This window comes from Vanacampus margaritifer, chromosome 1 (assembly GCF_051991255.1).
Source record: "Vanacampus margaritifer isolate UIUO_Vmar chromosome 1, RoL_Vmar_1.0, whole genome shotgun sequence".
Classification (NCBI taxonomy): domain Eukaryota; kingdom Metazoa; phylum Chordata; class Actinopteri; order Syngnathiformes; family Syngnathidae; genus Vanacampus; species Vanacampus margaritifer.
Window position 1 is genome coordinate 36,418,670 of NC_135432.1, and position 26,850 is coordinate 36,445,519.

The 26,850-nt window shown below is 43.5% G+C and overlaps 2 protein-coding genes across 9 annotated transcripts in view; both read left to right on the plus strand.

Annotated features, from left to right (window-relative positions):
* LOC144039022 (mitogen-activated protein kinase kinase kinase kinase 4-like) overlaps nt 1-26,850 on the plus strand; it is a 55,551-nt gene that overhangs the window by 448 nt on the left and 28,253 nt on the right. For all 8 annotated transcript variants that reach the window (XM_077551955.1, XM_077551896.1, XM_077551922.1 and 5 more), the window contains exons 2-13: nt 167-232; nt 7,972-8,028; nt 10,616-10,741; nt 10,911-11,021; nt 12,024-12,114; nt 12,203-12,333; nt 12,397-12,451; nt 12,535-12,613; nt 14,447-14,622; nt 14,696-14,768; nt 14,869-15,079; nt 26,497-26,658. In XM_077551955.1, coding sequence (XP_077408081.1) covers nt 167-232; nt 7,972-8,028; nt 10,616-10,741; nt 10,911-11,021; nt 12,024-12,114; nt 12,203-12,333; nt 12,397-12,451; nt 12,535-12,613; nt 14,447-14,622; nt 14,696-14,768; nt 14,869-15,079; nt 26,497-26,658 — 1,338 coding nt within the window. The remainder of the gene's footprint in view (nt 1-166; nt 233-7,971; nt 8,029-10,615; nt 10,742-10,910; nt 11,022-12,023; nt 12,115-12,202; nt 12,334-12,396; nt 12,452-12,534; nt 12,614-14,446; nt 14,623-14,695; nt 14,769-14,868; nt 15,080-26,496; nt 26,659-26,850) is intronic.
* On the plus strand, nt 18,304-21,968 carry LOC144039058 (uncharacterized). Its single transcript, XM_077551968.1, has 2 exons — nt 18,304-20,291; nt 20,448-21,968. The coding sequence occupies exons 1-2, from the start codon at nt 19,784-19,786 to the stop codon at nt 21,860-21,862; spliced, it is 1,923 nt and encodes a 640-aa protein (XP_077408094.1). The 5' UTR covers nt 18,304-19,783; the 3' UTR covers nt 21,863-21,968.

Genomic DNA, 26,850 nt, shown 5'->3' on the forward strand with positions numbered 1-26,850 from the left:
CTGAGCCCCGGTGAGGTGTTGCCGCTGTCTGCTTTTCCTTTGTTCCTCATGTATTTGGCACGTGAGGCTTAACCAGGGCGCAACAGCTGGCTCACCGCGCACAATGCTCCTCACAACACTGAATATCTACTTTTCTATCTATTCTGTCTTTTCTTTTCTCTTCTAGGACCCAGCCGGGATATTTGAATTGGTGGAGGTGGTTGGAAATGGCACCTACGGACAAGTATACAAGGTTGGTTGGAGGCGCAGTGCGTGCTCTGTCCTGCAGGATACAGATGATCACCACACGCTTGTTTTTTTTTTTCTCCCCCCACTGATCTCCTCCGTGAGAACAAAACAACTCCCGTTTTCAAATGGAAATCTTGCAGATGTTGCTGTCAGACTACGTTGCTGATGTGTGCTGCAGAAACATGACATCACTTTTGTCTAGGCTCAGTTGCCTGACCCTGATTTGGAGGTGTTGATTGTTAATGAAACCAAATATGAGCTTTAAGTAAAAAAAAATAAAAAGTGTATCAGGTAGTTTGATTCTTCACCTGTCTTACAAAACTCACCTTATTAAAAAGTAGAAGAGAAGGCACAGATGGGGAAACAACTAATCTTATTGCATGCGGTCCTTCGAAGTCAGAACCAATTGTCATTTTCTGCTTTGATCAGAACAAAGTCTCGTTTAGTGAATGGGAATCCTCCTTACTGGAAGCTTTTGGTGTCATGTTTCTCTTTTAGAAATGAACTTTGCTGGCTATTAGAAGGGAGAGCATCCACATTGACATGCACAATTTAGCTAACCTTGTTACTGCATGTCCAAGTGCCTAATTCCAAATTAACTCAGTTTTTGACTGTCGATTTACTGTCAGACTCATAAATATTGAACCATCAACACAAATGTCATGTTTTTGGCTTTAAACACAGATTTGGATAGATTTGCCGTTAAATAACACAAGAAGACTTTCAGCTTTGATTTGGGCTACTGTATTTACATCCAAATCAGGTGAACGGTGTGGGAGTTACAACAGTTTGTATTTTATGTGCCTTCTATTTAAGAACCAAAAGTAAATGTACAAGTGACTGTTTAGCTGTTTCATGGTGAGTGTAATTATCCCAATTATACCAATTACAAGTTGCAGATTAAAGGTCTAAAGTGCATTTCAAGTGTGCTATTTGCATTTGGAATCTATTGCTGTCAAATCTCAATATGTCATGACATCCAAAATACTAGGTGTATTGTCTAAATCAACTGCTTGGAACATTCGTGAAAAGAAAGAACGCACAGATGAGCTCAGCAACACCAAAAGACTACCGAAAACAGCTGTGGTTGGTTTTGGATTTGAATTCTGGTTGCTCCAGGGGATGATTGAAGAATGTTATCCCTGGTGACGGAAAAACACCTTCACCATGGTTGGCCAGATTAAGAACACTCTCCAGGAGGTAGGTGTACAGGTATGTGTTAGTGACAACAATCTAAAAAAGACTTCACCAAGTCTTCACCACAAGATATAATAAACAATTAGAGAGCCTAAAAAATAGGAAGGCCAGAATAGCGTTTGACAAACATCTAAAAAAAAAAAAAAAAAGTATTTGGAACATCATGTTCTGGACAGGTGAGCCAAAGATTAACTTGTACCATAAGAATTGGTAGACAAGGGTATGGTAAAGTAAAGGGAAATGCTCATGATCGAAAACGTACCACCTCATATGAGAAGCACACTGGTGGTAGTGTCATGGCGCGGGCATGTATAGCTGCCAATGGAACTAGTTCTTTTTTAGTTATTTTATTTTATTTGAGCTTTCTTGTAGTCAATCAAAACATAAAACTCAGTAAAAAATCAAACATAAAATAGAGACTTTGCAAAAAAGTCTTAAAAGATGAAGGTTTTATTTATGATTGTTGTTTATGATTGACGCCTTAAAAAGTGGAAGGCATAAATGCAAACTGTTGTGAATCATACTCCATTCAGAAGAAAAGCCTGGTGGGCTGCCGGACTAATAAAACACTGGGGGAAAAAGCCTCTGTCAGGTGTTTCCGCAAGCTTTCCGATTATGCGAACCTTTTGACACAAACCTTTTGAAAATAGGAAGAAGACTGAGAAAGAACGTCTCTAGCAGATTTTTTTTTTATCTCTGCGTATTGGCTGAGATCCGTCAAATGGGCAAGAGTTATGCAAATTAGGCTGCCGCGGGCTCGTGGGTTCCTATTTAGAATTAAGTTTGATTCATCAACATATGCATGCTTAACATAAGTCATGCTAACTGTTGTGAATCCAACAGTGATTTTGCGTTTATATGCCCTTCATGTGCACAGAGTACGAACATTCCTACGCATGTTAGTAATTGTTGCCCAATGTCTGTAAGTACCGGTATGTTGATAAGGTTTGTAATCATGCTTATGCTGCATTCGAGGAAGGTTGGAGTTTAGAATTATCCCAATTGGCTTTTCCCACTTTCGATCTTGAAGCGTTCAAGGCGGAAGTAAAAAAAAGAAAAGTAAAATATTTTTTTTATTTTGGTCCTCAAAACACATTTTGGCCTCCAGTAAACATGCCTTCTCAGAATTTTTCTTCATTCATGTATTTATCTTATTTCATAAGCATTCCATACAGTTCAGTAGTTCACCGTATCATTTCATGCATAGAGATACTAGGGATGTAATGATATCCAAACATCTCGATACGATAAATATTACATTATTTACCTCACGATACGATAATTATCGCGATATTGTTGAGTGGTTGGTGATCTAAAAACAAGCTAACAATACTCAATAAGATCTCCTGATCTTGTTAATAATAAAAGCTCATATAATATTGTTACATCCCTAAGAGATAGCGGCATACTGTCACGTACGTTGTGTTACGTGAAGTTAGGCCGAATATTTATGAATGAAGAAAGTTATCTAGTTTTATACTCAAGTAGATTGTGTTTTACCATTAACGATGCGTTTCCATAGTGGTCGCCATTGTAGAGTGACGTCACATCGAAGTCGGCCGGTTAAGTCGGGGTACTTTTTTTTTTTTTTTCCAACTTCGCAAGTGATTTCCGAGTTCAAGGGGGCATTCCCGTACACACTTCCTGGTTTGAGGTAGGAAAAGTCAGACTCCCCAAGCTATATTATCTAGGAGAGGCTGGTAGGGTCACCCATGGCAAACAGGTCCTAGCTGAGGGGCCACACAAAACAGCTCACAGATCCCTTATGACACGTACAATAAATGGGCGGTTGATTCCCTTGCCCAACGTGGGTCCCCATTCCCATGGGCTCACCACTGGTGGGAGGGGCCAATGGGCTCAGGTGCATAGTGAGCTGGGCGGCAGCCAAGGGCGGGGACGTTGGCGGTCTGATCCCCGGCTACAAAAGCTAGCTTTTGGGACATGATATGTCACCTCTCTGGCGGGGAAGGAGCCCGAGCCGGTGTCTGAGGTAGAGAAATTCCGACTACATATAGTTGGAGTCTCCTCCACACACGGCTTGGGCTCTGATACCAATCCTTTCGAGAGGGGTTGAACTCTCTCCCACTCTGGATGGAGTTGCCCACTGTAAGAGGCGCAGAGCAGGTGCGGGCATACTTATTGCCCCCCGGCTAGGCGCCTGCATGTTGGGGTTCACCCCGGTAGTCGAGAGTGTACCCTCCCTCCGCTTTCGGGGGGGGGTTCCTGACTGTTGTTTGTGCCTATACACCAAACAGCATTTCAGAGTACCCACCATTTTTGGAGTCCTTGAAGAGTATGCTGGAGAGCACTCCCCCTGGGGACTCCATCGTTTTGCTGGGTGTCTTAAACGCTCACGTGGGCAATGACAGTGAGACCTGGATGGCCATGATTGGGCCCCTTCCATCAGAAGGAACCCGAGTGGTGTTCTGTTATTGGAATTCTGTGCTAGTCATGGATTGTCCATAACGAACAAATGTTCATGCATAAGGGTGTCCATATGTGCACGTGCACGACACCCTGGGCTGCAGTTCGATGATTGACTTTGTGTTTGTGTCATCGGAATTGTAGCCGCATGTTTTGGACTTTTGGATGAAGAGAGGGGCTGAGCTGTCAACTGATCACCACCTGGTGGTGTGTTTGCTCCGATGGTGGCAGAAGATGCTGGTCCGAGGGTGAGCGTTTGCTGGAGACGACTGGCAGAAACCCCTGTCAGAAAAAGTTTCAACACTCACCTCCATCAGAGCTTTGTCCTTGTCCCAGGAAAGGTGGGGGACATTGAGTCCGAGTGGACCATGTTCCGCGCCTCCATTGTTAAGGCGGTCGATTGGAGCTCTGGCTGTAAGGTGGTTGGTGCCAGTCATGACGGCAATCCTCGAACCCGCTGGTGGACACCAGAGGTAAGGGATGATGTCAAGCTGAAGGAGGAGTCCTATCGGGCCTTTTTAGCCTGTGGGACTCCAGAGGCAGCTGACAGGTGTACCAGCTAGCCAAGTGGAACGCGGCTTTGGCGGTTGCTGAGGCAAAAACTCAGGCACGGGAGGAGTTCGGCGAGGCCGTGGAAAATGACTTCCGGACAGTTTCGAAGGAAATTCTGGTCCACCATCTGTAGGGATGGGTACCTTTCACATTTTAACCGGTACTGTTCCAATTCTCGGTACCTGGGAATCGTTACCAATACTCAACTGTACCAATTTTCAGTACTTTTGTAGGCAGAAGCAGTGGCAAAGAACTTGTGTCTGGACACTATTGGCGAAGAAGAACAGTCGGCAAGTTTCCCCTGTCACTCACATACTGTATACCGTGATATATTGGTGAGGAAATTTCTGACACTATATTGAATATTGAGTATCGTGATATTATCGTTATCGTGTGCCTCTTATCGTCACAGTATTGAATCGTGAGTTACCCGTATTGTCTCACCCCTAGTGCTGATCGACTGTGAAGATCTGAGGTCAGAGTGTGGAGGTGTTTAAATGTCACCCATCCCGCAGCGGGCATCTACTCCTATATTACAGTTCCATCCAGAAAGTATTCACAGCGCTTCACTTTCCACGTTCTGTGTTATGTTACAGTTTAGGGCTGGGAGATATCCGTCTATTATCAACTTATTTTCACGAGGGTCGCGGGCGAGCTTGTGCCTATCCCAGCTGTCTTCGGGCAGTAGGCGGGGTACACCCTGAACTGGTTGCCAGCCACTCGCAGGGCACACTCAGAATAACAACCATTCACACTCACAATCACAGAGTGTTCACTTAACCTACCATGCATGTTTTTCAAACCGGCGTATCCTTGTGCAATGTACTTGTGTATTTCCATTTCCTGTATTCACTATTGCTGCCGAAACAATGCAAATTTCTCCTATGTGGCAATAATAAAGGTCATTATATTTTGAATGTAATATAACTAATATAATTTTAACCATATAGCCTTCCTTTACCACATCTCCACAACACTGTGAATACCATCCAGATTCCAGATTCCAGATTCACTGTATGACCATTAAAAGCTGAATTTTTTTTTGTAATCCGGCGGGTCCCGGCCGGGAATGGGAGTCAACTTGACCTTTAATCACAGGATTGGCACCAGACAGGGTAAAAGTTCATGGGAGTAGACAGGAGTGGGATAGTCGAGTCGGACAGAGGGAAAAAAAACTCGTACAGATGCGATATATATATATATATTAGGGGTGTGAATTGCCTAGTACCTGACGATTCGATTCGTATCACGATCCATAGGTCACGATTCGATTCGATACAGATTAATCCCCATACAAATCTATAAATTGTTTATTGCGATTCTGTTGTTTTGTTTTTAAACTCAAATTTAGAAAATACTAATCAGTAAACTTGTACATGTACACTGTAAGATTTGTATGAAAATGTATTTATTTATCTGAAAAGTCAGGTTGCAGTCTTTCATGTTTGAATAGCACTGAAATAAAATATTAAGGCTTAATGTTCCATTAATATAACATTCTTCTATGCTTATTGTGTAAATCCTAACCCTAACCCTGCGCTGTAATATCGCAATATATATATATATATATATATATATATATATATATATATACAGTATATATATATATAATACACTTACCAGATACGCTAACTTCCTTGCTCACCATTCTCCAAGCCTGCACCTTTTTGGCTCAGACCTGATATTAGAAGCTGGCTCTGTTGGACAGCTCACAGACCGCAATGATTATTTTACTCCATTATTTTACTCTATTTTAATCCATTGTGTCTCCACTCTACCTGCACAGGAAGCCACGTGTGTGACATAGTAAGTACATTCTCAGTGCTTAACTAGCTGTCATGACGCGATGTGTGTTTTCCAGTTCAAATTTACAAACTTGAGTGAATATGCTCGCCCCCACTCGCAACGTCTCAAATGCGTCACATATGCGAACTGCATTGGTGTTATATATAATTGCGTCACAAGAATAGTTCCATTTGTGTTCAGTCTGACCGCAGCATAAGGACGGCATTTGGTTTTGTATTCCCTCATTACATTCATCCGAATGGAAAAATGTTAAATGCAACATAACATGCAGTGTTTCTTCAGACTCTCAAGCTGACACATTTCTTTTTGGGCCATCTTCCCTCATGACGACCCTCAGCCTAATCACAAGTCAAAAGACCCACTGTGTTCTCTGAGTGGCTGATCCTTTGGAACAAAACTTTCGGTGTTCTTGTGTGCATTTCACCTTTCAATTCATTATCACAATATGTTGGAGTTGAGACACAAAGGAAGCCAATGGCAGACAGGATGTACTCATGCATGCACATTGCGCAACTGACTTGCAAGGTTCATTTAAAGGGATAGAAATTTTGCAATTTTCCGCAGTAAAACGTTAATAGTTTGTGGAACATAAATTTGATACCATGACATAATTTTGCATGTCCAATTAATGGCTTTAAAAAAGCATTTTGCCACTTGCTGTCAACTAAAAATGACATCATGTTGAGGGCTCACGTAACAACCAATCAGAGCTCAACTTGTAAACATTAGGTAAGCCGTGATTGGTTGTTACCTGAGCCGTCAATATGGGATGTCATTTTCAGTCGACAGCAAGTGGCAAAATGCCTTTTTAAAGGTGTTAATTGTACATTAAAAATAATAATGTTATGACTGACCAATTTTTGCAGAATTTACATACTTTTGCTTGCAATTACGCATGAGTGGAAAGAAACACCACATCTACACAGTATGTAATTTTTTAAGTGTTATGTAATATCTTGATTTCGCCTCGTCTCCACCTCCCTTCCCTGCTTGCATCCTCACTTGACTTGGGATTGAATGATACAGTAAATCCTAGATAATGCTTGTAGGGAAATGAGTAATGCACAACTCTGGATTTCTTGTGCTGCTACTAGATCCTTTCTTTACACAACGGCAAGAATGTGTTCTGTTGCCTTGCTTTCTGTCCCTAAGATTTTGGCTGAAGGTGGAGATGGTGTTCTCGCTCTGCTCCTGTCACATGCACATTGTTGACCTTTAAAAAGAAAATAAACCCATGGTGCTTGCATTCCGTCCCTCCCTATCTGCGAGAACCAATATGGACCTTACGGTCGCCTTGCGCCCATGTGGCAAGTTAAAAGGCCAGTTAAGCGATGCCGTCAGTCATGCAGCAAAGTGTCACCTTTAAGCTTATACTGTTGTGGAACCAAGCCACTTTTGGATAGTTGTCCCTGAGGCTCAAGGTGAAAAAAGGCACAAATTCTGATGGCTGTTTGGAATTGGAGTGCACCAGTACCAGCAGCCTGTGCTTGGTTCGCATGCCAAGATGGCTACCTCCTTTGTTTTTGCAGCACACAGTAGCCTTGTGTGATCAAAGTGGAGTACATTAAAGATTGAAGTGGCTTTTATTATGAAAATCAGTTCTAGACTGTGGTTGGTGTTCTTGCAAAAGTGATGACTATGTTGTGTGTGTGTGAATGGGAGTTGTGTAGTTGAAAGTGTGTAGAATTTATTGAGATTTAATGTAACCATTGTTTGTGGAGTTTGGTGAGATTTTGAAACCACTTCTGCCATTTCTTCTAACAGGGACGACATGTCAAGACTGGACAGCTGGCTGCCATCAAGGTCATGGACGTCACAGAGGTAAAGCCTGACAGTTCTTTTTGCATTGATTCAGGGGGACGTCCAGAGCATAAAACATGCACATGAGCCATGTTTCCACCGCTGGACGTTCGGTTATGGGGAGGGGGGTAGGGACTTTCACAGGAACCGTCCTCTCAGCCGGCCCGCTTGTGGCTGTGTCTCAACTGCGGAGTACGGCCCATTTCGCGACGTCAGGAGTTTCGATCGACACGTAAACACTGCGACGCTTTCTCCCGTGACGTCACCCAAGCACCGCGTGACAAAAATCACAACAAGGAAAGAGAAAAACTTTAGGTGGTTTCTGTTCTGTTTTTCTCAGCTTTTTATTTTATTTACTTGGCATGAATGGATGGTTTGAGTGAGAGGAGACTGCGTTTAGATGAAGAATTTGAAGAGGCTGACTCGCAAGTCCCGAGTTTTGATCGACATGTAATCGCCTCGCGACGGTTTCTGTGATGTCACCAAAGTACGACGCCGCAAAAATCAGAACGAGGAAAGAGAAAAACTTGTGGCGGTTGCTGTTTTTTTTTTTTTTTAATGGACTTGGCATGGATGGATGGTTTGAGTGACAGGAGACAGCGTCTAGATGAAGAATTTGAAAAGGCTAACAGTAGAGTGGAACGAAAACAGGCAAAGGATTAGCAAGAGAATTGTTTGGGTGGAAGAGACTTAAGCCGAAAATGCATCTTCGCCGCGCATGAAGGTAAGATAATTTTTTATACAAAATAATTTTTAGCTCGATCAGGAGTTTATCGGGCCAACGGAGTACCTACCCTCGAGAAGGACCTCTGCTCGTCCCCGTAAGTTCCTGTAAATGTGGCCCGGTTGGAAAGGCTCCTGCAGTGGAGACACGCACATACGGGCCTGGACCCGTAAATTTACCCCGAAGTTCCTTTGGTGGAAGTGCGGCTATGGACAGATGTGACCACACGTATATACAGAGCTACATACCGTAAATGTCTTTTGGGTAATGTGCATCAAAAGGCAGTCAGCAAGCTGGCTTCAGCAGGTTCTGTCTGTAGACAAATGAGTTTGACAGGTTTGGCTCTCTAGCCTCATGATTCTCCCTGGTCTCCTGCAATGTGAAAGTGCAGCAAAACAACCAATCTGGGTTTCAAACTGGGCCTCACTTGCTTCAGTTAACCCATTAAGGCCGGGAACGCGTGACTGCGCTTCTACCGTTTAAGCCGGGATCGCTCCAGCGCTCTTCTCCTAAAGCCGGGAGAGCCGATTCGTCATTTTGTTTTCTTTTGACCAATTCTTGGTCTCTTAGCCGATTAAATGCATCAGAATATGTACGAGAGGGTGACGTGGGCCTCGTAGCGGGTCCCGGAATTTTATTTAAACGTTCATGGTTGACGAAGATTTGCGAAAGTTATGAAGTAAATGATGCGATTGACGATGGCGCGGGAGGAATTCGAATCAGTGTAACGAGTGGACAGTGACATATTGTTAAGAAATATGCTTGTTGACAATGAGGATGTTGAAAATTTTGACGGCTTTGTAATAGTAAATAATTACCACTCGATACCCCGAGGTTATTACAATTGTGGTAAATATACCCGCAGATGTGACAGTTTTTTGTTGATTAAAAAAAAATATTGAAGGTTTATAATAAATTTAGGTTTGTGTGAACACCACACATGTAAGCTCTGAAATGTTTTTGGAATTATGTTTCTATCTGCTTCAGGAGCTGAGATATCAATATATTATTATATATTTATAGATATTATTATTTTAATCTCCTTTTCTATAAATTCTTAAGAAAATAGAATTTTAAAGGCCAATTAATTTTTTTATCTTACTGTTTTCATGAAATTTACTGTTCACATGAATTTAAAAGTATTTTCTTACATTTATAAAAGACCTGACTTATTGCACTTTAAGACAATTGAGAATATTCCAATTTATATTTACAATTATTCAATCAGAATTCTGAAAATATTTTCATTTCATCCTTGCTAATGTCAATGTTTCTTTAACACTTAAGTGATTATAACACATTACTTTCATCAATAAATTAAATCATTTGACCAGTTACTGCCACCGCAAAATTTCTTTTAGAATTTAATATTTGTGGAGTTTTTATCATGACCTTGACATCTAGGAAGAATTGATGTTTCATAATTAATCGATATATTGTATTTAAGTTAATCGAATGGGGGGGAAAAATCCAAATTGTATCAAACTGAACTCTTGTGAATCTAAATGAAATCGATTGAGGAAATTACAATCGATACCCAGCCCTAATTAAAACCTTTGTTTAAAAACTTTGTGCTTACTTGTTTTGTCTTTGACTAATATTTTAATTGTTGATGGGAAACATCTAAACATGCAAAAAAGGAAATCAGGAAGGGTGCGAGCATTGTCACACCACTATAATTACTACTAGTCAAGCCATACATTTTAATTTGGCCAGGATTCCTTTAACGAATGAGGTTATTTTTCTGCCACATGGCATCCCAGTAGCTTGAAACAAACACTGGACACTGGGAACTTGTACCTCTTATAACCTTTTCATCAGAAATGCTTAATGTGTTGTGTCTCTCACTCACTCACTCTCTCTCTAACATTTGTTTGTGTGCAGGATGAAGAGGAGGAAATTAAACTGGAGATTAATATGTTGAAGAAGTACTCCCACCACAGAAACATTGCCACCTACTATGGCGCATTTATTAAAAAGAGTCCACCTGGACATGATGACCAGCTTTGGGTAAATCATTCTGTACATATCTACACATATAAATCAATACAAGAATGCTAACATTTGGGAAAAGGTTGACAATCATGTAACCACCATATATATTTTTTTGCTTTTTGTGTTTGTCAGATAATGCTTGTCCGCTTATGCTTATTTTTTCAACATATTTTTGGGGCTTTAGTTAGTGATGGAGTTCTGTGGGGCTGGTTCCATCACAGACCTAGTGAAGAACACCAAGGGGAACCAGCTGAAGGAAGACTGGATTGCCTATATCTCCAGAGAAATCCTCAGAGTAAGTGCGCTTCTTCCTTTTGCTTCTAATCTCTTTAAAAAAAAAAAAAGATTAATTTCAAAGAATTGATTACTTTCTGAAAGTGTACCACGGCTTGTTACGGTCCCTGTAAAGTGACATCTTAGATTGGTTTCTAGTAGATAGAGGTGCAATGATTAATCGACAACTAATTGATTATCAAATTAATTGATCATCATTTTTGATAAATTAATCTTTTAGGTAGCTTTTTCAATTTAAAATTGTCCGGAATCCATTTCGGCTCATCAACAGCTTATGTTCTCCAATTTCTGTAGTCCTCCATGAAAACAAGACGGATCATCTTTGTGTTGAATCAAATTCAGACATTTGCTTTTACTCTAAAAAACAATAATCAAAATGTTTTGGAAAACAATGATCAAAATATTTTCAGACCTGTTCCAAACCAAAACAATTTACTGAATTCTTAATTTCTTTGTCAATTGTCTACACTGCCAATTTGAAATAATGTCCTGGTTTTCAATAAATGGATGAAAGTTAAAACTTTTTTCAAAATCTGATTGATCAATTAATCAAAAAATAATTAACAGATTAGTCGGTTACTAAAATAATTGTTAGTTGCAGCCTTAGTTTCAATACACAAGTACATTTGATACATGTTGGCATAGGCTTTGGTGCAGTAAGATCTTGCTGGCTGTGTCCAGTACCCTCTTTTCATGCCAGCAAGCTCGCTTGGGTAGCTGGCTGGCCCATTTCAGCTTCCATTGTGATGGCTTAGGTGGCACTGCCATGCTTTGGTTATCTTGCTCCACCTTTGACTTATTTTTATTCACCATGTGGTGGTTAATCCGGCTCTACTTTCTCCCATTCATCTTTTGTGGCCCACGTCCACCTCCATCATTGGCTCCTATCCAGACACCGGCTTTGCTCGATCGGTGCCCTGTTTGTTTGTGCGGATCCTTGGGCTTGGCTGCTGTCAAATTTCTCAGCTGACTCACTTATGTCCTCTGTCTGTGTCTCTGGTAGGGTCTGGCCCACCTACATGCCCACCACGTCATCCACCGTGACATCAAGGGCCAGAATGTCCTATTGACGGAGAATGCTGAAGTCAAATTAGGTTAGCTGAAAAACCCTGCTGTTTGTCAAAAGAATTTGTTGCAGATCTTATCTGACAACGATCAATTGTGCCTGCCATCCCTCCGCAGTGGACTTTGGTGTAAGTGCCCAGCTTGATCGAACTGTGGGCAGGAGAAACACCTTCATCGGTACTCCCTATTGGATGGCCCCTGAAGTCATCGCCTGCGACGAGAACCCCGATGCAACATACGACTACAGAGTAAGACCCTCTTTTGTGTGTGTTCTGTGCGTGTGCGTGGCTGACACTGTTAATTTCTTGTAGAGTGATCTGTGGTCTTGCGGCATCACAGCAATTGAGATGGCTGAAGGAGCGCCACGTAAGGGCTTCTTTCTGCTTCTTGCTTTGTGAACACAGTTTTAGGGTTGTCTCTGACGTATGATGCGTGCTGTGTACTTGCAGCGCTTTGTGACATGCACCCCATGCGAGCACTCTTCCTGATTCCAAGGAACCCACCTCCAAGGCTCAAATCCAAAAAATGGTGAGTTAAGTCTGTACCGTTAAGTAAAAACTGATCTTTCTGTCTTTATCTGCAGAGCCCCAACTCTCTTCCTTAAGCCAGCCGCCTAACAAGCGATGAGGCTTAACGCCTCTTAACAATTAAGTGTCAAGCCAAGTATTAAGCCAATGTATCCTATTGGCCCTTGAATGTTCTAAACCAATGGCAGGGCAGCTTTTTCATGTTGAGACAAAACCTAGGTATTTGGTACGGTATTGTTATCAGCCGATACTGCAAAACTGGGTATCGGAATTGGGTGCCAAAAAAACGGTAACGGAACAACACTACTTACAATTTTCTTTTGACTGATGTCAGTCTTGTCAAACACCCGAATCATTTCCAGGCTAAGGAGGTGGAATTTGGTCTTGCCAAATCACAAGTCATGTGACTGATTGCCTGATTATTTGCAGAATGACGATTTACAGTAAACAGTATCTTTGCACGCTGATTCGCCAAATGAGGATTTTATCATTTCTTACTTTGCAACTAATCCATGGACCTGTTCATTTTTAATGACAGTGTTAATACTCAATAATGTAAAATTGAACATCGTGAAAAAAACTGACGATATAAAGCTCCCACCCTAACCCTGCCTACTCCCCAAAGACAGCTGGGTATGTGCTTCAGCACACCCGTAACATTTGTGAGGATAAGAAGTTCAGAAAATGGATGGATGGATGGATACACAATTATGATAGTACATTCAACATTTATTGAACTTTGCTGCTTGAACCAGAATTACGGACATATTTATAAATTATGGTGTAACTTCAATTGAGGGTGATGATGTGCCTTCAACATTTTTAGCTATAAAAGCTGCATAACATTGTTTGCTTATTGGCATTAAAGCCATTGGCCCTATGTAGCAATTTGTCCCAAAATATCTTTACTATAACCTTTTTATTTGGCCATTTATGACTCAAAACATCTCATCTTTAGCAGATGAGCACCTCAGCTGTTCACAATGGGTTCTCCTGCAAGCCTCTGGCCAATAGTTTGTAGACTGGAGTCAGGTTTGAATTTCCCGCCCTCTGTGGCTGTGACGTCATGTGCGCATTGTGTAAGTGAGAAGGGAGTGTGCAGTTTAATTTTACTTTACTTTAATTTTTCACACGTGGCAATCGCGATTTGAAATTCAATTTTCTGCAGTGGGCCAATGAAAGTGCCACTGTCACCTACTACAGTGGTTGTGTGGCTATAAAAAAAGTGTTCCTTGGAGGTGGGGCTGCCCCACTATTTGAGAAGGGCTGGGCTGCTTTTACTGAAAATGAATATCTGCTCAAATATTGTTTTTTGGCCTCCTCAACTACTAATAATTGACTCTGAAAAAAAACATCCTCCAGACATGACTCTCCTTATGTCAGAAATTGAATCAGGCATCAGCCACAGCGTGCTTCAAAATATTATTTTCCAACGTCAGGGCTCACTCCTTTTTGTTGCAGGCGAGGAGGTAGGTTTGCAAGGGTCAATTTGTTCATGGTTGTTCAGTTCTGTCTAGTTCACGGGCATCGTTCAGTGCATCTTGCTTTTGTGACTTTTAAATCCCATCTGAATGCTTTCCTTATTATAACAATCAATTAATTTGACTTGTACTGTTTCACCTATTTTCTCACTCTTACACTTGAATCATAGTCATTTAACACTTGAAACGTTTTATAATTACATTAGTAGTTTTAAAAATAGTACTGTCAAAACAATTGTACTGTATATCTGTTAAACACAGTACAATTAAATTGGAATTAATTTCTGCTGTGAATGCAGGGCCAATGTCAAACCCATTTGTAACTGAATTGAATCCCAATTTTACATGTCCAGGTCCAAAAAGTTTTTCAGTTTCATCGAAAGCTGCCTGGTGAAGAACTACACACAGCGGCCGCCAACCGAACAGTTGCTTAAACATCCCTTCATTCGTGACCAACCCAATGAGAGGCAGGTCCGAATTCAGCTGAAAGACCACATTGATCGCACTAAGAAGAAGAGGGGCGAGAAAGGTGCATTTGTCTCCACAATTCTGAAGAACTGTTATGTGACGTTAGCATCACTTAGAATGTCTCCTGTGCACAGATGAGACAGAGTACGAGTACAGTGGCAGTGAGGAGGAGGAAGAGGATCCAGCTGAGCAGGAGGGTGAACCAAGGTTTGGTTGCATCAGAGTTCTTCTACGTGCTGTCACAACTTACTCCTCACTACACGTATTACAACAGTTTAACATGTGTCTGATTGCTCTCATGGCCTAGCTCCATTGTTAATGTGCCGGGTGAGTCAACGCTGCGCCGGGACTTCATCCGCCTACAGCAGGAGAACAAGGAGAGGTCGGAGGCACTCCGCCGTCAGCAACTGCTTCAGGAGCAGCAGCTTCGTGAACAGGAAGAATACAAGCGACAACTACTGGCCGAGAGGCAGAAGCGTATTGAGCAGCAGAAGGAGCAGCGGCGGCGTCTAGAGGAGGTTATATAGACCACAACTCCATTCTAACTCTTAAGTTGTTTAGATTTGTAACACATTTGTTACCCAAAGCTGCCAACTGTTACCGATTGTCCATATTTTGTTACGGAAATCACTCACTTTGTTTAAAAAACAAAATTTCATGGGTAGGACTGGACGATATGGCCCAAAATTCATATCACGGTATAAACTGCATCCCTTCACGGTAACGGTATATCACGGTACAGAATTAAGTGTTTTTTTTACTTTGTTTTTTTTTTATTAATAATTTGCTTACTGGTTTACGTAGTCCTTTATAGAAGCTAAACGGATTTTGAAAAAACAATGAAAGAATAAATATACTTTGGATAACATTTATTGTGCAAATCTCAAATCAAAATTATGCATATGCAGTATGTCTTGCGGTGTGCAGGCTAGCTAGATTTGATAGGGGGCGTAGTGAACGAACTCGTGTGCATGCTAACTAAAAATTAATATTATTAGGGCTACAGCTATCAAATATTTTGGTATTCAGATATCCTACTGAAAATTCTAGCAAATAACCGGGTATTTAGATAGAAATATATATTCTTGATTGATTAAAGGACAATTATAAATACAGAAGACAAAAAACACATTTGCACGCAATAATGAATAACCAACTAGTTTTCATTTTTTAGATAATCAACTTTTTTTTCCTTTTTTAAAAAACTTAAATTCAAACTGCTTTAGTAGCACACTATTTTCCTCTCTGAATCTCTCCCCATAGATTTTGGTCTATGCGACGATAAGTGACGTCTGAATCACAGTAGCGCTTTTGGGGAACTTTAGCACTGCTAGCTAGCACGGCCAGCTTGCTGCTTAGTGCTGCTAGCTGGCAGCCTCCGTTAAACGCTGGTAATGTCAATAGCGTATTTATGTCTTACTGCACTTAACTGGAGCTTGAATGGGATTTCAGGACAAAGTTGTGTTACTGCCTTCTGTCGCAAGTTTGGTGCTTTCATAAACTATGAATCACGTCAGCCCTTATGCTGCATTACGTCGCGGCGACACGCTTCCGGAAACAATTTCAAAATAAAAGCGATACAATGCATTTACTGTATCTCATGCTACTTGGTATTGTGAGGTTTATTTAGAAAGTAATTTTCTCTCACTGTGTACTGCCATGCATACTGTCGTTCGCTTGACTACGACTTCCTCAATAGACATATGTCACGTCCAATTTCTGCTGTTCTCCTTTCTTTTCTGCTATTCACACTTGTTTACAACTGGCAGTATGCACGTGTCGACACTTAACGTCAACGTGTGCCGGGGGGTGGGGGGCTCACTCAACGTCAACGGTATGGTGTGCACGTCGACGTACTTACGCTAGTCGGGGCAGCCCTAATGCGATGACGTCACCAACATGCACTACCGCGTTAAGACAAAACATCTACCTTCGGCAAAATTAATACCTTATATTGAATATATCGCTCAACACTAATCATGGGTCACATTGTTCAAATACGTTAAAACAAGCAAATATACTAGATAATCGCGATCTACCATGTTTGCCAACATACCATGATGCTACTTCTGTTGGTGGCTCTGGGGAGGTAATGCATCACTCCACTCCACTGCGATGTAGGAAGCTAGCGGAGTTGGGCGTTACTTGAAATCTACTTGAAGAAACACGATTGCCGCTAGTCTTATTATACTAAAGTCTTATTAGATTAATATCAACACATTTGATAATCGTGCTGATGTCGGCGAACGGTTGCAGGGTTTACCCCAGAAACCTTTCCATTCAGTGATTTATAGACCGGTAGGATCATTTTGAAATCCATTCTTCAGCTTATTGGAAGCCAGTTCAAATATTTTAGGACTGGAGTGATATGTTCTGATCTTTTTGTTTTGGTCCGCACCTGAGCTACAGCGTCCTGACTGAGCTGTCTGATGCTCTTTTGAGAGAGTCCTGTCAGAAGACTGTTGCGAATTCAGTCCTTCAGTCTGGATGTTTTTCAGTTGGTAAAAGGCTGTTTTAGTGATAAATTTGATATGGTTGCTGAAAGTCTCTTTGTCCTCCGTGAGCCGACATTTTACCATGGTGGAGGGGTTTGTGTGTCTCAATGATCCTAGGAGCTATATTGTCTGGGGCTTTATGCCCCTGGCAGGGTCACCCATCGCAAACCAAGCACGGCTCACATGACTCCTTTTGATGCATACAATTATTGGAAAAACATTTCCCTTGCCCGGATGCGGGTCACCGGGGCCCCCCTATGGAGCCAGGCCTGGAGGTGGGGCTCGTTGGCACCCATAGGGCCCGGCCGGGCATAGCTTGAAGAGGCAACGTGGGTCCCCCTTCCCATGGGCTCACCACCAGTGGGAGGGGCCAAAGGGATTTGGTGCAGAGAGAGCTGGGCGGCAGCCAAGGGTGGGGACCGATCCCCGGCTACAGAAGCTGACTCTTGGGACATGGAATGTCACCTCTTTGGCGGGAAAGGGAGCCTGAGCTGGTGTGTGAGGCCGAGAAGTTCCGACTAGATATAGTCGGACTCCACACACAGCTTGGGCTCTGGTACCAGTCCTCTCGAGAGGGGTTGGACTCTCTTCCACTCTGGAGTTGCCAACGGTGACAGGCGCAGAGCAGGTGTGAGCATACTAATTGATATTGGTAGAGGTAGTATCCCTCCATCTTTGGGTGGGGGGACTGGTCCTGACTGTTGTTTGTGCCTATGCACCAAACAGCAGTTCAGAGTACCCGCCCTTTTTGGAGTCCTTCGAGGGTGTGCTGGACAGCACTCCCCCTGTGGACTCCCTCGTTCTGCTGGGGGACTTCAGCGCTCTTGTGGGCAATGACAGTGAGACCTGGAGGGGTGTGATTGGGAAGAACGCCCCTCACTCCCGATCAGAACCCGAGTGGTGTTATTTTATTGGACTTCTGTGCTCATCACGGATTGTCCATAATGAACACCATGTTAAAACATAGGGGTGTCCATATGTGCACTTGGCACCAGGACACCCTAGGCCGCAGTTCGATGATCGACTTTGTAGTCGTGTCATTGGAATTGCGGCCGCATGTTTTGGACACTTGGGTGAAGAGAGGAGCGACGCTGGTGATCAGTTGGTGGTGGAAGATACCTGTCAGACCCAAACTCATTGTGAGGGTTTGCCGGGAACATCTGGTGGAATCCCAGCAGAACTTCTCCCTTGTTCCGTGGGAGTCAGGGGACATTAAGTCCGAGTGGGTCATGTTCCGCGCCTCCATTGTTGAGGCAGCTGATCTGAGCTGTGGCCGTAAAGTGGTCGGTGCCCGTCGTGGCGGAAATCCTCGAACCTGCTGGTGGACACCAGCGGTAAGGGCTGCCATCAGGCTGAAGCATACCTGCCAACTACTACGGTTTTGCCGTAATGAGTACGGTTTTCTTGAACCCATTACGGTGTTACGGTTGCATTACAAAAACTACGGTTTTCCCCTTGAAAAAAAAAAAATTAAAATCGTAAATAAAGAATGAAAAACATTCCACCACGAGATCGCGAAGTACAGACGCTCCCCAACATACGAACGAGTTCCGTTCCGAGCGGTCGTTCGTAAGTTGCTTCAGCGCTATGTTTTGTATTATAATTTATATTTAAAGCCTATATAAGTATATTGAAGGTTTATATAAGTATGTTTAAGGCTTGTATACAAATAAACGGCATTGGTTTGTACTGAAAAAAACTTTTAATAAAATAGAGAGAATACGTACAGTACAGTGCAATGTTAGAGAGAGAACGAGAGACACTTAATGGAAGAACACGTCGAAAGAAGTTGAGGGTCGAGGAGAAGAAGATGCGGGTTGGCGAGTATCTCCCTTGGAGGATTTATTCGAAACTGGCCGAAAGAAGCGATCCAACGACGACTGCACAGCTTCCTTTTTTTTCTTCATAAATGACGCGGTAGCACTGTGTGGCATCATTTATTTGATTTGCAACCTTTGGGCAAGGTTCGATGTTTGGGTCTTGCTGCTCGAAGAGTGCGAGGGCTTTATCTATCAGCGAAAACCCCTCCGCCAACAGTTTCGCCTCGAATTTCTTCACGGGGGGGAAGTGTTTCTTCCTCCTCCTCCTCGACACGTTGCAGAGCCTCCAATGAGCTCTCACAGCGCCAAGCGGCGGTATTAGCGGCGGAAAGAAGCACTACGCGCAATACAAAATCTTAACTTACAGCATCTCTTTACGGACATTTTTCGACATGTACTGTACGCGCAGACATGTTCGTATGTACCGTTGTTCGTAACTCGAAAGTTCGTAAGTAGGGGAGCGTCTGTACCATTTCAAACAAAGGCTATCGGTACTGCCAGTCGTCTGCGCATGCGCGAGGTTTATTTTTAGCTCAATTGGCTCAATTAGAGCACTGCAATTGTTTAATCGGCAGCGAGAAGGAACCGAGATATAGGTGCTTTGAATAGATTATGGAATCTACCGGAGAAAAAGTGCAGAAAATTGTGAAACCGAAACGGAAATTACAGTGCTTTCGTGAAGAATATTCCAAAGCTTTCCCTGGAGTAATCATCAGATCGAGAAAAGGTGAAAATTATGCGAACTGCACACTGTGTAGACAAGACTTTTCTGTGGGTCATGGAGGAATTAGCGACGTTAATGACCACGTGGGAACGAAAAAACACAAATCAAATGCCAATGACAGTAATTCCAGCGGCAAAATCTCCACTTTTTTTGTCGCCCCAACCGATTCTTTGGACGTCATAAATGCCGAAGTGTTATTTACTGAAGCGATCATTGAACATGGTGTTCCAATCGCTATGGCCGACCACATGGGACCGCTTTTCAGGAGAATGTTTCCCGATTCTAAGATCGCTAAAAAATATGGTTGTGGGAGAACGAAAACTTCGAACATCATTGTGCCTTGGTGAAGAATCATCACAAAGCATCGTCGATGTCATCAAATCTTCGCCTTTTAGCATGTCTACTGATGGAAGTACAGACTACGACGATGTAAAACTTTATCCAATTTGTGTACGATACTTCGATAACCAAACAGGAAAAGTTCTGTCAGTGCTTCTTTCGTTGAGAGAATGCAACACGGCATCGACGGGCGAGAACATTTTTAAGATTATTGAAAAAGAAATGAACTCGAACAACATTCCCTGGGATAATTTAGTGTGTTTTGCTGCCGACAACGCCGCTGTTATGCTTGGATCCAAGAAAGGAGTCGCGTCCTTCATCACAGAAAAATCTCCGTCAGCATACATCGCAGGTAATTGACTATGCAATTTATTCAAAATTATTATTATTTCTTATCTATGTGCCTATTACGAAAACGCTGCATGCTGATTAATTTATGGTATCAAATATATCACTTGAAAATACAATTTTCCATAGTTTCTTTTCAATTTTTGCAATTAATTTGCAGGTTGTTCCTGTCATCTCATCCACTTGGCTGTTCAGAGAGGGGCGAAGCAATTGCCAGTGAAGCTAGATGATCTGCTTGTGGACGTGTTCTACTACTTGGAGAAGAGCAGCAAACGCAAGCAGGCACTCCGACAGTTCCAAGAAGAGGAAGGTCTACCCAAGGCCAAGATCCTGAAGCATGTGTCAACAAGATGGCTGTCCCTGGAGCATTGCTTGGACCGACTCCTTCAGCAGTGGACGGCTCTCATCAAGTTCTTTGAGGCGGAGGTGGGTCATGAGAAGAAGTCCAGCATGCCATCCAGCAGAGGAAGAAAGAGGCCCTACACTCCTGATGTGAAGAAGTCGGAGGAGAAGAAAAGGAAGCTTGACACGGCCGCTCCTCAGGCAACATATGAGAAAGCAGACTCCTCCAAGACCTTCGACTTGGCCAGGTACATGTTCAAGGAGAAGGAAATGGCGGACAAGTCTAAGAAGGTGAAGGAGAAGAAGAAAGAAGATGACACCAAAACCAGCAGCAGCAAAGCCAGCCTTATCCTCACCAAGATGAGTGACAAGAACACTTTGTTGTATGCCCATTTCTTGATGGCAGTCTTGCCAATCTTCAACGAGACCAACACCTTCCTCCAAAAAGATGAACCCTGCGTGCATCTCTTGCACCATGTGCTCTCGACTCAGTTCAGGAAGCTCATCATGCGCTTAATGAAGCCAAAGGTCATCATCGCTGCCAGTGACATCACAAAGGTGAACTTTAAGGACCGGGCCAACCAGAAGGACGACGAGGATCTCTTCATCGGAACCAACTGCAGGGACTATGTGGCTGAACATGCAAAGGAATGTGACCTCACCACTTTCTTTTCCAGTGTCAGGGCATTCTACAGCAGCACATGCAGCTACATGATCAGGGCATTTCCCTTTGGGGATGAAGTTCTGGTGAATGCCCGGATTCTGGATATCAGCTACAGGCAGGACTGCAAGTTCCGCCAGGTGAGATTCTTTGCTGAGAGGTACCCTCACCTCCTGACCAAGGATGACAAGAGGAGTCTGGAAGAGGAGTTCCTCGTATACCAGTGCGATCCACTCACCCCTGCCGTCACAGAAGCTGAGCGAGTGGACACAGCGTGGAACGAGCTCTCTAAACTCAAGGACCCAGCCACTGGCAAGGCCAAGTTTGGAGCCCTCTTCAAAGTGGCCAAGTCTGTGTTGGTGATTTATCACAGCAACGCAGACTGTGAACGGATCTTCAGTCATGTCAACAAGAACAAGACGGAGTTCCGGGCAAGTCTATCGACCAAAGTGCTTGGCAGCCTGATGACGAGGAAAATGATGATGACATCATCTGGATACAAGTGCCACAGTGTGACCCATTCGAAAGACCAGTTGAAAAAATCAAAACGATGCACAATGGAGAACAAATAATGCTTAGGCTGTAGCTTGTATAACATGGAGAACATTTGGATATCATTCATTTATGAGGGTTTTCTATGACTTTGTTATATTAAATAAATTGTTGAGCTTTAAAGAACTTTCTTTTGATTATTTCCATCAGTACAGTTAAGGTAAATTGACAGTAAACATGAGGTTGTGATTGTGAAAAAAATGTAAAATTTGTTACTTCTTAGCTGCATTTTAAGCCCTGAAAATGCTAAAAATCCTTTGGCTTCAGGGGGGCTGAACCCCCCACCGGACGTCGACATGCGGCCCCTGGACCCTAGCTACTAGGCTTTTTCACTTTCAAAAGTTGGCAGGTATGCTGAAGGAGTCCTTTCGGGCTTTTTTGGCCTGTAGGACTCCGCAGGCAGCAGACAGGTACTGGCTGGCCAAGCGGAACGCGGCTTCGGCGGTCACTGAGGCAAAAACTCGGACATGGGAGGAGTTCGGTGAGGCCATGGAAAACAACTTCCGGATGGCTTCGAGGACATTCTGGTCCACCATCCGGCATCTCAGGAGAGGAAAGCAGTGCACCATCAACACTGTGTATTGTGGAGATGGGGTGCTGCAGACCTCGACTCGGGACCTCGTGAGTCGGTGGGGAGAATACTTCAAAGACTTCTTCAATTCCACCGACATGTCTTCCTTTGATGAAGCAGTCTTTGACTTTGAGGTTGGCTCTCCTATCTCAGGGTTCGAGGACTCGGTGGCAGGGCCCCGGGCGTGGATAAGATCCGCCCGGAGTTCCTAAAGGCTCTGGATGTTGTGGGGCTGTCGTGGTCTTCAACATTGCGTGGTCATCGGGGACAGTGCCTCTAGATTGGTATACTGGGGTGGTGGTCCCCCTTTTTAAGAAGCGGGGCCGGAGGGTGTGTTCCACCTATAAAGGGATCACACTCCTCAGCCTCCCTGGTAAGGTCTATTCAGGGGTGCTGGAGAGGAGGGTCCGTCGGGAAGTCGAATCTCGGATTCAGGAGGAGCAGTGTGGTTTTCGTCCCGGCTGTAGACCAATTGACCAGCTCTACACCCTCAGCAGGGTCCTCGAGGGTGCGTGGGCGTTCGCCCAACCAGTCTACATGAGTTTTGTGGACTTGGGGAAGGCGTCCGACCGAGTCCTTCGGGGAGTCCTGTGGGTGGTACTTCGGGAGTACGGAATACCGAGCCCCCTGGTACGGGCTTTTCGGTCCCTGTACGACCGGTGCCAGAGTTTGGTCTGCAATGCCGGCAGTAAGTCGGATTCGTTGGCGGGTTGGACTCCGCCAAGGCTACCCTTTGTCTCAGATTCTGTTCATAACTTTTTTGGACAGAATTTCTAGGCGTAGCCGAGGCGTTGAGGGGGTCCGGTTTGGTAGCCTCAGCATTCCATTTCTGCTTTTTGCACATGTGATGCTGTTGGCTTCATCAAGCCGTGATCTCCAACTCTCACTGGAGCGGTTCGCAGCTTAGTGTGAAGCGGTTGGGATGAAGATCTGCACCTCCAAATCTGAGACCATGGTCCTCAGTCGGAAAAGGGTGGCGTGCCGTCTCCGGGTCCTGCCCCAACTAGAGGAGTTGAAGTATTTTGGGTTCTTGTTCACGAGTGATGGCAGGATGGAGCGGGAGATCGACAGGCGGATCAGTGCAGCGTCTGCAGTGATGCGAGCTCTGTATTGGTCCGTTGTGGTGAAGGAGCGGAGTCGAAAGACGAAGCTCTCGATTTACTGGTTGATCTAGGTTCTTACCTTCACCTATGGTCACAAGCTGTGGGTCGTGACCGAAAGAAAGAGATCTCGGATACAAGCGGCCGAAATGAGTTTCCTCCGCAGGGTGCCCGGGCTCTCCCTTATAGATATAGAGTAAGAAGCTCGGTTATCCGGGAGGGACTCAGTGTCAAACCGCTACTCCTCCGCGTTGAAATGAACCAGCTGAGGTGACTCAGGCATCTGTTTCGATGCGTCTTGGACGCCTCCCTGGAGAGGTGTTCCGGGCATGTCCCACCGGCGGGAGGCCCCGAGGACGACCCAGGACGCGCTGGAGAGACTATGTCTCTCGGCTGGCGCGGGAACACCGTGGGCTCCTGCCGGGGAAGCTGGTAGAAGTGGCTGGAGAGAGGGAAGTCAGGGCTCCCCTCCTAAGGCTGCTCCCCCCGCGACTCGACCTCGGATAAGCGTTAGAAGATGGATGGATGGATGGATGCTGAAAGTCAGGTATGAGTCTTATCAGTATTCCAAATTGGTCTTTGGTTTCTAAAGGTAGTGACTCGAAGTGTTTTCTAACAACAATCCTCTTTTCTTTATTGCCGAAAACTATGACATCTGTTTTGTTTTGGTTTAGCTGAAGGAAATTTGGGTTCATGCAGTTAATTTACTTGAGACAGTGACACAATACCAGGCGTGAAAATCCCTAGCCTTTTGGCAAAATTTGCCGTTTTGAATCCAAAATAGGTCACCTACGTGAATCGTGCATATCCAATGAGAAAATATTTCAGGGGGGGGGGGGGGGCAGGGGTTGCGGATAAGCAGAGAGTCAGTGCATCAGTGAACTCCGGGTGGGATCGGTACAGAAGACGGCAACGATTCACGTTAAATCAAACGGCCATGTTTTGAAGCACATCTTAAGTTGTGACTGTCCGGGAGTAGATGTGTTGGTAATTTTCTATGGCGTACTTGAGCAGTGTACGCACAACCAGTGTATGATGTCACCCACTCGAGATAGCAAGCAAGCGAGATTTGACCGGCTAGAAGCCAAACGAGAGTGAAGCTTCGCAGTTAATAGCATCCTTTGCTTGAGGGTGGTGCCCCACACCTGCATGGACTTCTTGGTGCTGATGCTGAGCGGCGGCTGGGAAGTCCCCGTCATCAGCTCGCCAAATGCGGGTAGCACCGCGACACCTGCCTCTCCTCGGCGCGGACCACACGCGGACATAGCAGATGTCCGTCTTCACCCATCGATTTGAATCATGTTATAAGGTGTGAGGCTTTGCCATCGTTACAATATATAACTTATACCATATTTTTAATTTCATGGGTAACGATAAAACTGCAAAATCTTGTGGCCAACCTGCAGCACTAGCAAACGTTACGTACTGCGTAGGATACAGTCTACATTGGGTTTGCTCCCAAGTCCCAATTATACTCTTCATTGTCATTCATGTCCTCTTCCAGCTGTCATTTTTTGCGAATTCAAATTCATCGCGCTACGTGCGCAATCTGTCCATGCACGTTCTTGAAAAACAACTGCACAAGGACCCAAATTAACGTTTATCGTCTGTTCTTGTAGTACTGCTTAATTTTGTTCTTTATGTTGTTCATTGTAAAGAACTTTGCTTCTCACTTTGTTGTTTGTAAAACTAATTTATGGTATTATTTATGCTTTATTGTTATATCTTAATTTTTTATTTATTTTTTTACTCCATCCTCTCTGGGTCATGTGTTTTAAATTCATTGTGTTTTATTAGTTGTCAGAAAATCTGACATATAGTAAAACCTCATGAATCTGACTTTGATTTTATTTAATGAAAATTACTGTTAAAGTGAATGTTTTTACTATTATTATAATTTTATTGTTAAATAAATTAACATTTGTTACCACAAGCAACAGAACAAAAGTATAGAAAATTGGTATTGTTCAGTACCGGCATCGATGCCCCAGCACCAACAATTGGAACCAAACCGGTTCAAATGCGAACGGTAACCCATCCCTATTTATATGCAGCACAAGCTGTTTTTTTCAACATCCTTCCACGGTCCGATAAATGTAGCAAAGACTTTCACATTTTAGCAAACAGTTTTTCTTGACGCCATAGAATCTTGAACATTAAAACTCATCATCCCTTACTCCCCCCGGTTTGATATTAACTGCCAAAATTTTGGTCCTAGTCCTTCTCACCTTTTTCACCCTTGCCCCTTTTTCATGCCTGAATACACAGCAGCCACTCAGATTAGAGTGAAGGCTCTCCCTATAGATATCTATTCCGACTGCCGGCTGCCTTAAATGTACGCGTTTTGCTTTCTTTTCTAAATGATCGTCGGCCCCTGAAGCATTTTAAAATGTTTTCACAATGTGGCAACTTAATGCGCTGTTGGCATTTGAACAAAAAACACCAAAAAAAAGTCCCGGAAGTAACACGCGCGTTTTGTGTTTGCTTTATCACCAGAGATAATTGAAAGGATTCAGAGCATTGTCAAAAGAACATCAGGTATGATTTCATGTGTATGAACTCAATACACATCCTCTCTTAAGATGCATCAACTGGCGTTCTCACATGGTTTATGTCTGTAACTATCATAGAAAGTCGACTCGTGCTAAACAGTTGCCATGTGAACATCTGATCCGAGTCCACAAATTAGGATTTACTTTTTAATTTGCCACATCCACTCATACGACAGTCCAAATTAACACCCATTCGTGCACAGCACTACTCTGTAGATAATTGCTATCGATCGTTTGGCAACACGCCACGCTGTTCTTCTGCTGGTAGCTCCACCGACGTAAGCTCCCTCACGTTTCGCCTTTCATGCTTTTTGTTCACTTCTGAATGGTTAGACCTTAATTGCATTGGAAAGATGAGGTTCCATCTTTGTTTCAGATGCAGTTATAAAAAAAAAAGTGTTAATACGTACTTATTTGTGTCCAAACTGCAGCAACAGAGACGGGAACGCGAGATGAGACGGCAACAGGAGCGTGATCAGCGTCGGCGGGAGCAAGAGGAGAAGAGACGCATTGAGGAGATGGATCGCAGGCGCAAAGAGGAGGAGGAACGCCGACGTGCTGAGGACGACAAGAGGAGGAACGATCGTGAGCAGGTCTGTTTTCTTAAGAAGTTAATATAGGCCGTAACATTCTTCTGTGACCTTTACCCATTCATGAACTGCAGTTAAGATAACTAAAAACAAATTTTCAGAAAACTGCAGCCATCAATATTCAAAATGCTCTATTAAAGATAGGGTGGCACATGTTTTAAACAAAACCCGTTTCTCTCCCAAAAAGGATGGAAA